Raw genomic sequence first — 17,329 nt, 5'->3', positions numbered from 1 at the left:
CGTATGTCAGCTGCTTTTTGGACACCAGGGGAGCAAAGGTTACCTTTGGTGTTGTGATGTGTGATGTCTGTTATATAGAAAACCTGTACATTTTTAGCTTATTTTGATGCAGCATATTTTGCTTCTTTCTTTAAAAATAAACATTCAGAGGGTTAAATATATAAATGTTGAAATCAGTATTTAATTTTATTATAGCAGCTGTGTTTTCTAATTATTTGTGTTTTATGCAAATGCATTCTGTAGAGTTTTCTAATTATTTTAGACAACTGTTTATATTGTGCTTGTGTGTGCCTGTACACTTGTACCACAGTCTAAGTGTGGAAGTCGGAGATAGCTGGTGGAAACTGGTTCTATTTTTTTAACAGTGTGGGTTCTGGGGACTGAACCCAGGTTCTCAGGCCGGGCGACAAATGTCTTTATCTGTTGAGTCATCTTGACAATCTTCCATTAAAATTTTAAAAAATTTATTATATTTCTTTTTTTACATACATATTTATATTATTACACATAAATAAAATAAACTAAATATAGCAAGAAGAACCACAAAATAATTAGAAATTATATAAATGTTACATTCATAGTGTTTTGCCTATTTGTATTTGGCAACCTTGTAGAAAATATCTTTCCTATCCTGATAAACCAAAATCCTGGATGTAAATCAGTATCTATCATATCTCATCTCTATCAACTTAAAACATCTATCTAGACCTAAAAACATCTTAACCCTAAACACCTAAGCTTAATTGTAAGACTAAACTATCTAGTCTTCAACCCCATCAGAGATTTGCATTTTGTATAATGATGCAAAATAAGTTTAATTCTGACACATTGGTATAGATTCCAAATTTAATATTATTTATTCTTTATACACATTTCTACTCTAATATGAGGTATTGTACCCGTACAATTCAATTATAATACAAGGTTTACTTCCAATATCCAATACTTTGAAAATGGTATTGCAGCTGTTTAAGATAGTAAAGTAATACCAGCTAATTGTTAGTTGATCAAATCATGGTCACGTCAATTACTGGTCTACTTTTATCACAAGAATATACATCTTAGGTTTAACAGTCTTCCATTTTTAATGTTCAGAATGTTGTTTCCTTTCTTCCCAATCTGGCACTTTCCAAGGAGAGTGTGTGATGAGCAGACTCACACCAAGCTCACTCATGCTCTTTGTCTCTCTCTCTCTGTGTCTCTGTCTGTTTCTCTGTCTCTGAGAATTAAGCTTTGTTTGTGAAACAGGTTATTTTTATATTTTTCTTGAAGAGTAAGCCACCTATTTTGTCTTAGAGTAAGCATAAGAAATTTTTTGTAGATAGCCCTTCCCAGTATGCAAGTTGAGCTGCCTATCAGCTTGAAGGCCCCTTAAAGTGAGCACTTAAAAGGGGAATTGTGCTTCTAATGTGAGGCTCACAAGAGAGGAGATGCTGCCTTATTTAACCCAAGGTCTGTATGTGACCAGAGTTGAATTTGAGAAGACTGATGTTTAAAGTGAATTAGTGTGTACAAAATAACATCTGTACTTGCTTGTACTCAGAATTTGAGGCTAACTCATATATTTATATTCTTATGCAATCTGTTATTTCATAGTAGATTTTATTTCTTACAGTTTGTTTATGTAGAGCCATAAAATACTACATTTGAATTTGCTAGTGGCACTTAGGCCAACAAGGGCACAAAATTCAGTCACTGCTACTTGGGATTAATATTTTAAAGTCTAGATTCCCATTACTAAAATTGGGGGTCAGACTATGAAACCAAGGTTGTTGTTAGTTCTTCTAAACTTCATGTAATCAGCTATACAGGTGGTACTTTGCCAATCATCACTGTTAGGTCTTCACTGGATTTTGTTGAATAATGAAAGTATCACTTTTAAGTTATTTGGTAACAATAATTAAATATGTACAACTGTGACATGAAAAATAAAATTTCTCATATTAAATGGAACTAAAATATTTTTAAACGGCTCTTTTAAAATACTGAGGCAATGCTACATTTTCACTATGGAATACTACTCAGCTATTAAAAACAAGGAATTCCAGAAATTTGTGGACAAATGGATTGAACCAGAAATGATCATAATGAGTGAGTTAATCCAGAAGCAGAAAGAGTCAAATGGTATATACTCACTTATATCTGGACAGTAGCCCAAGGGGCATGTTCCATGAAAGTCTTCACTTACCAGGAAACTGGGACAGAGGGGAGGACATCCTACTGGGACTCTAGGCGAGAGAAGCATGGGAGATTGGCAAAATAGAAGGATCCAGAGGGTCCTAGAAACCTACAAGAACAACATTATGATGGGCAGATCTGCGTCCAGGGGTCCTGCTCAAACTATGGCACCAGCCAAGGACAATACGTGCAGTTAACTTCAAACCCCTACCCAGATCTAGCCAATGGACAGGACATGCTCCCCATTTGAGTGGAGAATGGGGCCTGACTTTCACACGAACTCTGGTGTCCCATATTTGACCACGTCCCCTGGATGGGGAGACCTGGTGGCACTCAGAGGAAGGATAGCAGGCTACCAAGAAGAGACTTGATACCCAATGAGCATATACAGGGGGAGGAGGTCCCCCTCAGTCACAGTCATAGGGGAGAGGAGTAAGGGGAAAATAGGAGGGAGGGAGGAATGGGAGGATACAAGGGATGGGATAACCATTGAGTTGTAATATGAATAAATTAATAAAATATTAAAAAAATACTGAGGCAATCAAAGACTTCCTTTTTATCAGGTGTTTGTGGGTTTAAATGTGCTCACATTAGCAAGGGACTCCTGTCAAAGTCATCCCTATCACTCATATTATCTCTCCTCTTAGCAGTATCCATGTGTTATTGATGCTGGCTGTCTTTTCAGGCGTGAGAGTACTTACCTTCCCTTACCTAAACACCTTATCTTCAGCAGCCTGGAATTCTGTTAGGTAACAATAGGCCTCCTGTGGAATTCAAATAGAACCCAGTATTGGTCCAGGCCAGTTATCGTATTACCTTAAATGAGTCCTTGGCATTCAGGAAAGATACTTTTTTAGACCTGCCCAAATTGGTGTTAGCACTCTCACTTATAAAAGCTTTCATTAAAGTACTTTGATGCTAGCACTGGTAAGTGAACTATTTCTCAGTCAACTTCTTTATTTTTTTTCAGTCTTTACATACATAATTTTATTGAATTATATAGGAGTTCTGTTTAGTAATAGTTACAGAAACATGGCCTCATTCTAGTGCAAAATGAGCACCACCGTTTGTTTGTTTGTTTGCTTGTTTTGTTTTCTTAGCATTGAGAAAGTTAGAGTACATGCCTTTGCTGTTACAGGATGGTGGTCTAAGCATGAGATCAGTGTGCTTGTATTCCAGCCTTCCTGCACAGTAGTTAGAACCAGGAGGTTGGATGGAAAGGGTAGGAAAGCTGCCTGCAGTATATTATGGATTGTCGTGAGTTGGAGGAGCCACCGGTTCTGAATCTGGAAGACAGGCACTGGAGGCAGGCTTTACTTTACTCAGCCTGTAGGCTTATTGTGACAGAGCATGCTGTTGGTGCTTGGTAATCTTAGACTTTCCGAGTCAGGTCCAAATGGAGCTTTCTATGCTGCTGACAATTTTCTGTAATATCACCAGGGCAAAGTGTGGGCTTTTAGCCCTCTGCCATCTTTTAAAGTCTCCGCTGCTTCTTATGAAACAATTCAGAATATCATAAGAACAAGCCTCTCCCAACCAGTTAAATTGTTGGTCATCTTTTTCCCACTAGGAAGGAGAAAGAACTTTTCCTGCTGCCATTTCTCTGGTCTTGCTCCTCTGCTTACACTTCCTCTATCATACCTCTGCCCCTTACTGTTTTCTAGGAAACGCAGCATTTCATCATAATATCCAGTTTGTTGGTTCTTTTTCTTTTTGCATAAATGCTTACATATGAGATAATGAAGCTATAAGTATGATTTTCCAACAAAGCAGTTGGATTTAAGCTTGTTGGAGTTTGCTTTTGATGCTTATGTTTATTGCTGAACTTCGTCTGTAAGTGATAGGTGTGTAACTGGGATTAAGAACCCCGTGTTCATTTACAGTAGTAACTTGATCCACAAGTATCACACTATTTACAATGATCCAAAATATTATTTTCTTTTATTGCATGTATTTTTATACTGCTGCAGATTGTCGGTATGCCAAGAGATTCATAGTTTCTCAAAATAATGTCTTTAGCCTAGTTACTTATCTTCTAATTGGATGTGACAATGTGGTGATAGCCAGCAAACTTTATCCTTCCCTACGTCATTAGGTATGTGTTTATTTACAACAGTATTGACTTCCTGATAATAAATCACTGTGTTCAGAATGCATATTTTACTATGGCAATTTTTACAAGTTCCTTTCCAAATTGTCCTTAACCTTTATAAACTATGTTCACACCTAGACCTGTACTGTCCTGTGGTAGATAGACATTTGGTTTTTGAGTACTAGGACTATGTCAAGTCTAAATTCAGATGTGGTCTAAGTATAAAGTACAACTGGACTATCATGTTCTGGAAAATAAAAGTGTTCTGCCTTGTTTACATGGTAGAATAATAACAGTTTAATATGCTGGGTTAACTATCTAAAGGTATTTCACTTATTTCATGAAAATCCACATAATTATTCATGGTTTGGTTCACTTTCTCTTTCTCTTGGACAGTACTCATCTGTGTGTTTGCTTGTAGCTTTTACCAACCGTCTTTCACAAAGCAGAGATGCTCCTGTCTCCAATAACTATTTTAATATTTGCCTATTTTGTAAGTCGCTTGAGAATCTCTCATTTCTCCATATGTTCTTTGTATGCTCGGGAAATTTTTATAGTGTTACAAGATTTTCATACTTTGTCTTTCTTAGAGGTAAAAATGTAATTTTTAAGAATACATGCACCATATTTTGCAGCAACTCCTAACATTTGACTTACTTTTGAATGTTACAGTATGGTTTAGAAAGAATTATGAGTGAAGAGAGGAGTCTCTCCTTGTTGGCGAAGGCCATGGATCCCAAGCAGCCCAATATGATGGCAGATGTGGTGAAGCTTCTGTCTGCAGTGTGCATTGTAGGGGAGGAAAGCATGTAAGTTTCCACTGTTTCCTCTGCATTGGGTGATGTACAGAAGCTCACAGTTTGAATGGTGATTTATTTTTGGGCAGTTGGATCAGTTTCTTATTTGCATGATTAAAATATCTGTCCAATCCTTGTTAATCAAATTATTAGTTAGGGGCCTAAAATAATTCTGTAAGCAACTGCATTGCTCATTATGTTTATTTTAAACTGCTTTAAGCTCAACCCTTAATAAAAATTCTGAGTGGAGGGTGAAAATATACAAGTGGGTTCTTTTTATTATCTAATTCTTTTTTTATATACAATTAAATGAAATTATGAATCAGCCTTACCTTTTCTAAAAACAAGTACACTGGCTTTTGAAAATTCATGTGTAAGACATGATGAGTTGAGTAGATAAGAGTACTAAAAGGCACTGAAGCTTCAAGGGACTTGGCTATATTTATTATGGTTGTAACTAATCAAGTACTCAGCATATAATGTGATGGTAAGATATTCAGTCCCACCTTCAGGAAGATTCAGATTCTAATTATAAGTAAGCCTTTAAAATGTTTTCGAAAATGGGAAAACTGACTGAGCAAAGAACAAAGACAGTTACCAGAGCATTGAAACAGAATCCTGGCTCTATTACTTCCAAAGTCCTTGGCTTGGCCCTGGTTCCAAGAAGCCATTTGTAGAGGGGGAGTGATGGTAAAAACCAGGGTCCAATGGTGGGCCACGTGTATCTTTAGGTTACCAGACAATAGCTCACTTAGAGGAAGAATTGAAGTGTTGAGCAAGTAGTGTGCCGAAGCAAAACATAGATTTGTTATTTTTATTTTTTATTATTTTATTTACTTGTGTGTGTGTATAGTCCAGAGCTGCTGAAAAGTTCTGGGAGATGGATACTCTGACACTAGGAGCTGTGGAAGCTCCCACCAGGAGCATGCAATTCCGTTGGACTGATGTACTCTTACAATGTGATCTTAGCATGAGTCCTTTGAAGTGACGCTTCCTACATTCATGTGAGAGTCAGCTTTGGGACAGTCCTGCTAGAGCAGGCGGGACTGAGCTGCCTCAGCGTGGCTGTTTTTGGCCAGTTAGACACCATGCTGAAGCTTGCCTCTTTATGCACATATGTATCTATAGCAGTCTTTTTGCAAATCTGACTTGTGGTCCTAGGCACAGAGAAAGCCAAGCATCCAGTTTCATTACTTTCCCGTTCTAGAAAGGTTGTTTAGATTTTGGTGTGCAAATCTAAGAGCTGTTTTGTGCCCTGGATGCATGTATGCTAATGCATGATTCTTAGCTTTCCTCCTGTCTTTCTGTTTAGTCTTTGCTCTCTATTCCTTTCAGTTCCTCCTCCTTTTCCTCCCCTATGCATTTTCCTCTCTCTGTTAGCTTTTCTTCTTAGACTGTTGCTTATCTTATTCTCCTTCATTTGTCCTGTTCCCTCTCCTTCTTCCCTCTGTTTCCCCTTTTCCCATTTTAGTCCTCCTTTCTCATCTTTCTTCATCTTCCTCGTATTTTGTTCTCCTTGTAGTGCTGAGAATCAGGCTCAGGGCCTCATAAGAGCTGGAGAAGCGCGTCGTCACTGAGCTCTAGTCTCAGCGCTTCTGTATTATGGTTATTGTTTCTTGACATTGAAATGAATGTCAGAGTGATTCAAATAACATTTTGTGTGCATATTTTCATTCACAGATAATGACTTTATAGAATTTATAGTTTAAAAAGGGAAGATGATCTTTTCACAAATACTGTATTTTACATCAAATTATTTACTGTATTTTGCTACCATTTGCTTTTGACTATTGCAGTTTCCTTATGTGAGGGACACTGTGTGTTGTTGGCTGAGGACATTTTAGAACCTGCTTCATAGGCCACCAGATTTAGATCATGCAGCTCCTCTTTGGAGAAGTAAATGTTAGAATGTGAACAAGTTCTTCAACCCCTTTCAGGCTTGATTTCTTATTTATATTGGCTAATAACATACTCATTGTATTTGATTCCATGGCATGTTAATTCTAGAAAATGAGTATGTTTTAAAGAAGGTTTTTTTCTTTTCTTTCCTTTTTTTTTTCTTTTATAATTTGTTCACTTTATATCCAGATTGTAGCCTCCTCCCTTTTCGCCATCCTGTCCCACCTTTCCTCCTTCCCATAGTCCTCAGAAAGGGGGACCCTCCTTCCCTATCGTCTGACCTCATCCTACCAAGTTTCATCTGCCTGTATCTTCCTTGAAGAAGTTTTAAATGCTCTTATCATGAGAGAATGACATATGTGAGGAGGTAGATGTACTTTTCCTGATTTAACATAGCACTAGCATGCATTAAGCATTACACAATACTGTACAGTTTTATGCATCAAACAGTATAAAGAAAAATCCAGTGTGAGTTTATATTGGCAAAAATGGTTCAAATAGTCCCTGACCTGTGTTTTACAGATGCTTGATGGCACCATCACAAGGTGTTGCCAGGAAAAAATACATGCTTAGAGCAGTGCCTTATCCAAGACAAGATCAGGCGTCATGCTGTCTCTCAAGTGGGTACCAGTGGCGGAAAAGCCGCTAATGGAAAAGCAGAAGACTGAATTTACGGAAGTGGTTGAAAGCCAGAGGAGAGGGAGAAGTAGGGCAAGGGAGGAAGGCATAGGGAGGCCGGATATGACCAATGCATAGTATGTGTGCGTGGAAACATCACTGTGAATCCCCTTAATTTATATAAGTATGTACTTACAGTCATGGTATGAACTCAGTAAGCTACTTCTAAAGGCCACTGTTGCCCAGGCACATTGAGTTAATTATGAGGATAAAGTGATTGTATTATGCCATTTTTGTTACTTGACCTTGCAGTTTAATTAATAGACTCCAAATTTCTGATAGCCTTGAAGAAGTGTTAGAAGCCTTGACTTCAGCTGGAGAAGAAAGAAACATTGACAGATTCTTTTCCATTGTGGAAGGCCTCCGGCACAATTCAGTGCAACTACAAGTAGGTTTTATGGTTGAAAAGTCATGTGTGTTGTTTGGAACTGTCTTGTGATTGAATTCTATGCAAGCATCATATAACTGCAAATACTCTTGTATTTTTTATGTTTAATGAACGTTATAGAATTCTTGTTTGTATTCTAACATCTTACACATGTATTGCTGAGCACTGTAACTGTAAACTGTAAACTTCCATCTGTAAACTTCCATCACAACATTCCTGTGATTGTTTAGTCATTATTCTAATCAAAGGTGTTTTTTTTTCAGTTACACGAGTGATGATTTGCCATTATTATAGACTTTAAGACTGATGTTGGGGAGTATCTGTAACTAATAGTGAGGGTCAAGGGTATAGATCATCCTTAAAGATTTTGTCTCATAGTTGTAGCTAGCCTTTGGCATTTGAAATGCAAACACAGATGTATGTATTTAATTGTTGTTTAAAAAAATGGGAAGATGTTATCGTTATCCTCAAATTTGTAGGTAGCCCTGATAGTCCTTGAACATAGTAGCAATCCTCCTGCCTCCACATACTGTGTGCTAGGACCATAGCTGTGCTACCAAGCCCAGCTTTAAACTTAAGAGCAGGCCTAAAATTCTGAATGCAAATCAGTATCTATCATATCTCATCTCTATCAATTTAAAACATCTATCTAGACCTAGAAACATCTTAATCCGTAAACAACTAAGCTTAACTGTAAAACTAAACTCACCAAGATAGGAAAGATGTTTTCTTCAAGGTTGCCAAATACAAATGAATGTAACATTAATATAATTCCTGATTGTTTTATGGTTCTTGCTGTATGTATTTTATTTTATATATGTGTAATAATGTAAATGTATATTAAAAAGTGTAGGCGTAGCTATGATTTTACTCTTGGTAAGTTTAAATGGATCCTTGAGTGATCTGACACTCCACATTGTTTAGATAATAGTATGCTGAATCTCCCATGAGCAAAATCTGCTTTAAACAGCATAAAACCATTTTTAGCTATGAATTATTATGGGTGTTCTATAGAAGAGGCCTCAATTTAGTATGGCTGTTATTTTGTTTTCAGCATCAAGTTAAAATTAAATTTTAGCTATGATATTCCAAGAAAAACCAAATGATACCTGAACTATGAGATTAAGAAACTTTCCCTGTAGTGTCATATGACAGGCCTTTGGAATGCTGTTGCTGGGTTTTTTGGATTCATTACTCTTGGCAGTAGGCAGGACTGAAGGTCAGCATGGAGGGTTCCTATTGCTCCAGTCCAGCTGCCAGAACCTTGGCTGTTGTCCTCTTGAGAGAGCTGCATTGCAGCTCACCAGCATCCTGTGTGACCGCTGCTCACTTCACAGGCCAGGCGTGCTTGTTTTGTTGTGATTCCTGTCAGTCCATGACCCCTCACCTTTCCTTTTCTTCTCTTTTTGCTTTCTTCTCCCTTCTCTCTTCCTCCTCCTGACTTGACTCTTCCTTTCACACTCTTATGTTTCCTTTTTATCTTTTTTTAAAAATTCTGTTCTTCCCTTTGTTGCATTGTTCCTTTGCCATCTGATGACAATTTCAATGTCTGTGTCACCTGATTTTTGCATGTCCTTTCTATCTAAAGATTAAGACTTAATGCGTTTCAAAAATTTCTTGTATTTAAAATTTGCATAGTTCTCAGGAATTTACAAAAGTTTTATTTGTGTGAAGTCCACATATAATGCTATTCATCTATATAGAGATTTTTAATTTTTTGGTAAGGCCATTGTTATATTGAGATGTATACCTTTAGCCTTTATCAACTTTAAATATTTTCAGCAAGCCTAGATAAATTCTCCCTTTAACTCCATAAGTTTCTCGTCTCTTTAGTTAGAAGGCATTTCTTTATGTCTAGACAAATTCATATATCTTAAACTTCTCATATACACAGAACACATAATACTTGGCTCTTTATGGTAGATTCTATTTTGTTGTTGTTTGCAAGACAGGGTCTCACTATATAGGTCTCGCTTTGGCTGTCCTGGGTCTCACTCTGTAGACCAGCCTGGCTTTAAACTTAGAGAGATCTGCCAGCCTTTGCCTCCCAAATTAAGGATTAAAAGTGTGTGTCATTATGGCCAGTGCATGACTGGTTTCTGTTATCTGCCATATTTACAAAGCTTCATCCATGTTAGTATCTGTATCTCTCTCTCTCCCTCTCTCCCTCCTTTCCTCCCTCTCTCCCTCCTTTCCTCCCTCTCTCCCTCCTCCCTCCCTCCCTCCCTCCCTCCCTCCCTCCCTCCCTCCCCTCCCTCCCTCTCTCCCTCCCTCCCTCCTTCCCTCTCTCCCTCTCTCTGTCACTTAATATTGCCAGGGTCCAGCCCCAGGTGTGAGGTCAGGGCCTGAAGGAGGGTGGATGCAGGAATGGAGAAGGAAGAATGAGCCATGCATGGGGATCAGGAGGAGTTTTACATCCTGACTGACTGGCAATCAGAGTGCTTCTTTTTTATACATAACTCAGTAGGCAGCGATAGATGCATGCTGTTCCAAAACATAGATCAGATCATTTTTATGCCTGGACATGTGTTTTAACTTCCGCTTGGTCATAAGTTTAGTCATCAGTGATAAACCCTGACAGAACAGAATTAATTATCTTTTACAATCATTTTTCCCTCATCAACCCCATAATCCAACTTTGAACAATACTAAACTTTCAAGGGCATATTTTGCCAAAGCATGACAGCCTGTTCTCAGGTGGTTTCTAGAGCACCTGACAGAAAATCTCCAAGCCAGCCTGAGTAGGTTGTCATGTCTCAAGCAGTGTATTATCAACTTTAATAGTCAGGGTGTCATTAAGTCCAAGAAAAGTCTTTAGGCAAAAGCTGCTGCAGTTATTATGCAATTTCTGCTATAATACAATGCTTATATTTTATGTATTTGTAGAATTTATATGTCCCAGTCATGGTATGTTTTGTTTGTTGGTCATATGATACAGTAGTTGGCCCTGTATGAATTCACTTTTTCTTAGAAAAAGAAGTCTTCATATTTTATTTCTTTATCATTTCTCTACACCATTCTTTGTCCATCAGTATAAGGAAGAGGCTTTAATCTGATCTGCGCTAAATTCTCTAGCCTACCAAATACTGTTTACCTTTTATAGTGTACATTGTTGATTATTTTATTTCTGAGTAAGTAGAGGGACCAAGAGCATCCTTGAGTCAGAGCCTCATAAAGAGGTTTCTGGCATAATTATTTGAGTAATAACCTCCCAGACATAAGGAAGACCTTCAAGTAGGGCCAGATAAGGTTGTCTCCCGAAAAGCATAATGGGTAGTACATTCTTGGGAACGCTTAGAAGTAGTACTCCTGGGAGAAGGCATAAATAATTCATAAAATTTCCATCATTCCAATATCCCCAAGTTGTACAAATAATAGCTCCCCAAGCAAATAACACATAGAAAGCAAGGCCAAAAGACTGGGAGACCCAACCACTGTGATTGCATCACTCTGCTCAGCCTGCTGGATCTTTGTCAAGTAGCTGTGCTGGCCTTATGACTTTCACCCCATTAGTTAACGGGGTGCCTTGGGATTTCTATTGCATTGTCATGTTACATTGGGCCCTTCTCATCTTTTGGCTGATACAAATGATGTTTCTGTGACCATTTGTAGAGATGGTTAATTTTTAAATTATGACCTATTTGCCTTGTTAAGTGACAAGTGAGTAGAGGTCCAGTGGAAGGGACTTGCAACAACATGGTCCTTTGGCAGATATATCTATCACATATCTGCTGCAATTCTTGAGAACTTTGTGCCAAGGTACAGATGGCTTCTTATACTTGAATTGGCTTTAAGGAAGCTGTCATATGAGGTATGCAAATGCAAGAAATGTATATTTTGTTATAGCTATTAGTATTGCTAGGTTTTTGGTGCTCTATATATTGAAATAAGTTTCTTGGCATAGTTCTTACAGCTTAGGTGTCATAATGAAGTGAAAAGTCTCATTATCATCATTTAAATCTAGTTCCTTTTGTCTTTACAATACATCCAGAATAATTTTCTAGTTTAGAGATTAACAGGAAGTAGATGGTAGAAAGAACTACTCTAAATTCTTGTTTTCCTTAATAAATCATTTTTACTTTGTTGTGGATTTGTTTTGCTCAAATGAAGGTGTGTAGGTGTGTGTGTGTGTGTGTGTGTGTGTGTGTGTGTGTGTGTGTGTGTGTGTGTGTGTGTTTGCTTGCCTGTATATCTGTTTGGATCACAGCACATTTGTGGAGGTCGGAGAATATCTTTGGGTGCCAGTCCTGTTCTTGCTTTTCACTTTTTTTTTTTTTTTTTTTTTTTTTTGAGATGGAGTTTCTAGCTATGACAGGCTAGTGGGTTCATGAGCTCACAGGGAATCTTCTGTCTTTACTTCCCAACTTGCTGTAGGAGCACTGGGGCTAGAGATGTACCATTTGTTCATCTGTATGTGGCTTCTGCAGGCCTGAACTCAGATCCTTATCCTTGCCCAGTAAAGACTTTAGCCACTGAGCCATCTCCCCATAGCAAAGATTTTTTACCTATATCTGTTGTCTGTGTCTGTCGGTCTGTCCATCCATCCTCAGACCGATCCGTCTACCTACCTACCTATTTATCCGTCCGTCCGTCCGTCTGTCCGTCTATCCGTCCATCCGTCTGTCTGTCTTACCTCTCTCTTGGCTGTTCTGCAGGTCTCTATGTAGACCATACTGGCCTTGAAATTGTAGCAGCGATTTGCCTGCTTCTGCCTCAGGTTTGCTGGGATTAAGGGTGGGTGCCACCATGCCTGGTAAAGGATTTTGTTTTTGTTTGATGGAGGGCTTCTTGTTATTAAATCTAAGGTATAAAGTACCTAACAAGCGGCAAGCTTAAGAATAAAAGGTATCATCTTCCAGAAAGCCAATTTACTACATACCTCCTCAAATAAAAACATGATCTGACCACCTCCTCTTAGTGAGGAGGCCTGATGACACTCAAAGAAAGAATAAGCAGGCTACCAAGATGAGACTTGGTAGCCTATGACCATATTGTGAGGGAGGAGAACCCTCTCGGCCTTAGATCTAGGGGAGGGGGGAATAGGGTGAAAACGGGAGGGAAGGAGGGAGGAATGGGAGGATACAAGTGATGGGATAACAATTGAGTTGTAATCTGAATAAATTAATAAAATTTAAAAAAGATGAAGTAGATTTACTTTTGGCAGGATATTACAGTATATGCTCTTTCTAATCAAGCATATTATAGTAATATAACATAAATATATAGTAATATTTTATAAAACACTCTTGTCTCTCCTGTATTTGAGTTTTCCATAAATATACATTTTAGAATGTTCTAGCTATGTGTTCCCATAAAGCTATTGTTCTAAGTGCCCACTTTATTCAATTAGCTGTGTAATTTGCATTTATTAAAATGTACTTCTGTGGGTGATATTAGCAAATCAACAAGTTAAAAATAAAACTTTGTCACTAAATAAAGTAGAAACCAATTGTTTGCTATTATGTTGGAGAAAATGGGAGTTGATAAAGAGTAATGAGGATCTTTTATTGATAAGATATTTCTGGTAGTATATGTCTTACAGGGAAATTGTTAGGTTTTTATTTGTATTCTAATAATAAAGATAGTTTCTCTAACTATGATTATGATAGAATGAAGTACGTTTTTCTCCTTCTGATGTAGTATAGAAAGAAACTACAAACTGTACTCCTGGGATGATTTAATGATTATCTTTCAGGCCTTAGTTTTGTTTTTAGGAAATAGATTAAAAGTAAAAACATTAGACTTGAAATAACTGTATAATAGTTTCTCTTTTCAAATATATCAGAAAGTGCCTTTCAGCTACAAATAGCCTAATCCACTTTGGACCATTTATGCAGAAAATGAAGCTGAGTGCTCTATAGAATTTCTGGAAGGGCTGAGAAGTTTATGTAAGTAACATACCATCCGATGTAATAGAGAGGAGAAATGTCACAGCGATATTCCAATAGAAAAAACACTTCAGATGCCCCCCCCCCCCGCTTCCAGGTGATAAAATTCCTAATTCCTAAGCCTCTATATAAAGTACAAATACTCCCCTCCCTTTCCACAGTCCCTACATGCCTGTGGGAAAGACAGTGCCCCTCATTGTTTCTGCTCTAATAAACACCATCTCATGTGTTTAGATTGGTCTCTGTATTTTTCTCCTGCCTTTTGTATGTATTTTCTACATCCAAAATCTAAAACACTCCTCTTTATGTATTTGGGCAGCATCTCTCACTGAAGATGTAGAGGTTCTCAATTTTGAGTAGCCTCCCTAGCCAGTTTACTCAGATTCCTTATCTCTGCCTCCGTAGAGCTGGGGTTCTAGGGGGCTGTCATGCTTGCCTAGGTTTTACCGGGATGCTGGACATCTGACCTCTAGTTTTCACATCTCAGCCCACAAAAGACTTCCTAGCAGTAGGTCCAGTAAAGCTCTCTCAGCCCTATTTCCTACCCTGTGAAGTTTATATGATATGTATCAGGCTATTTGCAGAAGGTGTTTGAGGAAACAAACCTCATACAGTACTTAGACTTCTTAAATGTAGTCACTGTACTCTGGATTCAGATCAAATGGAATGAAGCCTTCACTACTTTTGGCTTGTGTGGTACAAGACCACTTCCCCTACATAAATGTAAAAAAAGCACATTGTCCTAAGATTCTGAATCAGGGGGGATGAAAACACTTCCTCCTTTTGGTTAGAGAACAAATCTGCATAAAAAGGGGAAAGACTGGGATACTTATTTCAGAGTTAAGTGTTTGTGATTCTGGGCTTTAGATTCTGGGCTTGCTCAGTCAATGCATGCTTCAATCCTTTTAGTTAACTGCCTCTATAGCTTTAAAAATTTGACCAATTGTACTCATACTCAAAATTGGCTGAGTTTGTGTCTTCCTCCTGTGGACCACTTACTTATTTTCTAAAATAACTTAGATCTTAGATCTTTTCAGTCTTCTTGAAATACACAGATAATTGTTCTTTTCAGGTTACTTTCATTGAAGTAAAATGTGTATATGATGAAATTTACAACTGTACACTGTTTTTTGTGTACAGCACAATGTCATTAAATGCATTCATGCTGTCACACAAGCTCCTAGTCTATCCTGGTGACATTAATTTGGTCCTGGATATGGTCCTTGATTCTCCAGTCTAGGATAAAGTTTCCAAAGAAACAAAAGAAAGGAGTACAACACAACATTTGGTGTCTCGAACTTTTACTAGAGGAAAGCTGCTCCAGACTTTTTCATGTATCTAGTATGCACATGGTCTTAATACATAACAGCATAGGGCAGTGCAGAGCACATTTCACATACAGAGAACCCAGGGAAAGTGAGAACATGAACCAAGGATCAAATTGTTATTATAACGATTATGAATCAGATAATGAATGTGATATTTTTGTTGAACTTGCTCCATGAACCAAGGTTGTGCTAGTCAGGACCTTGTAGAAAGCAAGAGGTTGGATGTGGAAGAGCCCAGGAGGGCATCTGGAGTGGAGGAGGCAGCTTGGAGAGTAGTCAGTCCTAGTGAGGGAAGAGTGAAGGAAGGGCTGAGAAGTGTTCCCAGCTACTCTGAGAGACAGGAAAGCTTGGTATGGGCAAATATAAGCTATCGAGCCCCTCCCCCTTATGTCCTGTAACCAGTGCCTGATGTATTTATTCAAATGTCATCTGAGAGGAGTCTATGAAGAGGGCATGACTTCAGAAGCCACAGTGGGCCTCAGAGGGAGCAGGTGGGGCTGTTGGCCACTTTCGTTTGTTATAGTCAGTTATAGAGGGTTGCTCTTTTATGGCTCATGAAAATACCATGAAATTTTTTCTGAACTTGAAAAAAGAAACCTCTTGTCTGTAGATTTCTTTCAGGTTACTTACAGAATACATATATTAAAATTAGTTGGTTCTCATTTTTCTGCCTCAAAAAATTAAAAACAGGATTAATTTAAATATAAAAATTGAGAATTTTCTTCCTTATATAAAGACTTTATATTCATTAAAATATTTAAAGCAGATAAAGTTTTCCATGAGTTGTAATCATGGTTCTTTGGAATTTGCCATTTTGCAAAAGTGAAATAAGTCAAAGTTTATGTGTTAGGTTCTTTTTCTTCCCTCTGTCCCTTTAATGTCTTCCTATCCCACAGCCCGAAGCCCATCTTGTTAAGACTTTTAAGCCATTTAACAATTTTGTAACATGGTCATAGTTTGGTTTTCTATTTCTTTTTAAAGTCCTTCTTCCAAATATATTAGTTAAAAGAAATGTAATTTCTAACATGGTATTGTAACATCTATGAAAGACCAAATGAAGGTTATTAGTAGAGAGTGTAGTTTCAGGTCTGTAGTTGGGGAATCTCAGAAGGTCACACATTTAAGTTTCTCCTAACTAGTCTTTGTTTTGACTGCTTCTTACATTTAAGTTTGCTTCAGTAAGACTGACAGATAAAGCATGAGTCAAGTAGACTATAAAACATTACTATACGGTTTTATAGCAACAAACATCAACATTAAAATAGCATTCTGATATGAACTTACATTACCATGTGGAGTGCATCTAGAATCAAGTAGTATTAAAATATCTGGAACTAAAGCTAGCGCCTGGAGCATTCATAACACACACCTTCTCTGAATGGTGTAATGCAATGTTAGAGAAAGAAACTGTCTTACTACCACAGGGGTGCTGCTGCTCTTTAGTAGACCCAGTTGGCTGTGCCAGGTCTCAGACCTGCAGAAGGCAAAGCACATATGCTCCTGCCCTTCAGAAGCTCATGCTCCATTGCGTACAGCTAGCTACCACTTGATATTAAATATATATGTTACTAGTAGTTTCCACAAAATACACTGGAGGATGTGGGAGAAATTAATGATGTCCTAAGGGGAGTCTGAATAGGTCTAAAAAATATTTCTAAAAATGTGTGTTTTGTCTTTCTGTTGATGTAAATTCTAGCCCTTGAGTACGGCAATTCATTTTTCTGCATTTGTGAATAGGATAGATGCATTTTTCAAGTTCTGACTTGCTGTCTTACCATACCTGTCATTTACTGAGCGTTCAATTGGGAGTATAAATAAGATTATAGAGCTTTACTATGGCACACATTACTGTTTCTGTATTTATCTACTTATGTAGTCTCTTTAGTTTCTTTTTTTTCTGAATTAATGCATATATATTATTTAACAACCTTTAACTCTTTTTATATACTGGAGGTAACTATGTAAAACATCATTTACTCATCTTAACTTGACAAATACGAAATTTGATTGTACACAGAGAGATGGATGATTTCTGCTGTAGGGTAGGGAAGATGAATTGAAACTGTCTTCCAGGCCCAGAT

At 37.7% G+C, this 17,329-nt stretch overlaps 1 protein-coding gene across 1 annotated transcript in view; it reads left to right on the top strand.

The window, feature by feature from the left end:
- Diaph3 (diaphanous related formin 3) overlaps window positions 1–17,329 on the top strand; it is a 453,079-nt gene that overhangs the window by 127,733 nt on the left and 308,017 nt on the right. Inside the window, exons 8-9 of the mRNA XM_051160890.1 lie at window positions 4,943–5,079; window positions 7,927–8,036. Of these exons, the coding sequence (XP_051016847.1) occupies window positions 4,943–5,079; window positions 7,927–8,036 (247 nt within the window). The remainder of the gene's footprint in view (window positions 1–4,942; window positions 5,080–7,926; window positions 8,037–17,329) is intronic.

The sequence above is a fragment of the Acomys russatus genome, chromosome 18, assembly GCF_903995435.1.
Source record: "Acomys russatus chromosome 18, mAcoRus1.1, whole genome shotgun sequence".
Classification (NCBI taxonomy): Eukaryota; Metazoa; Chordata; class Mammalia; order Rodentia; family Muridae; genus Acomys; species Acomys russatus.
Note: the sequence above shows the minus strand (reverse complement) of the source record. Positions and strands in the feature narration are given on the sequence as shown.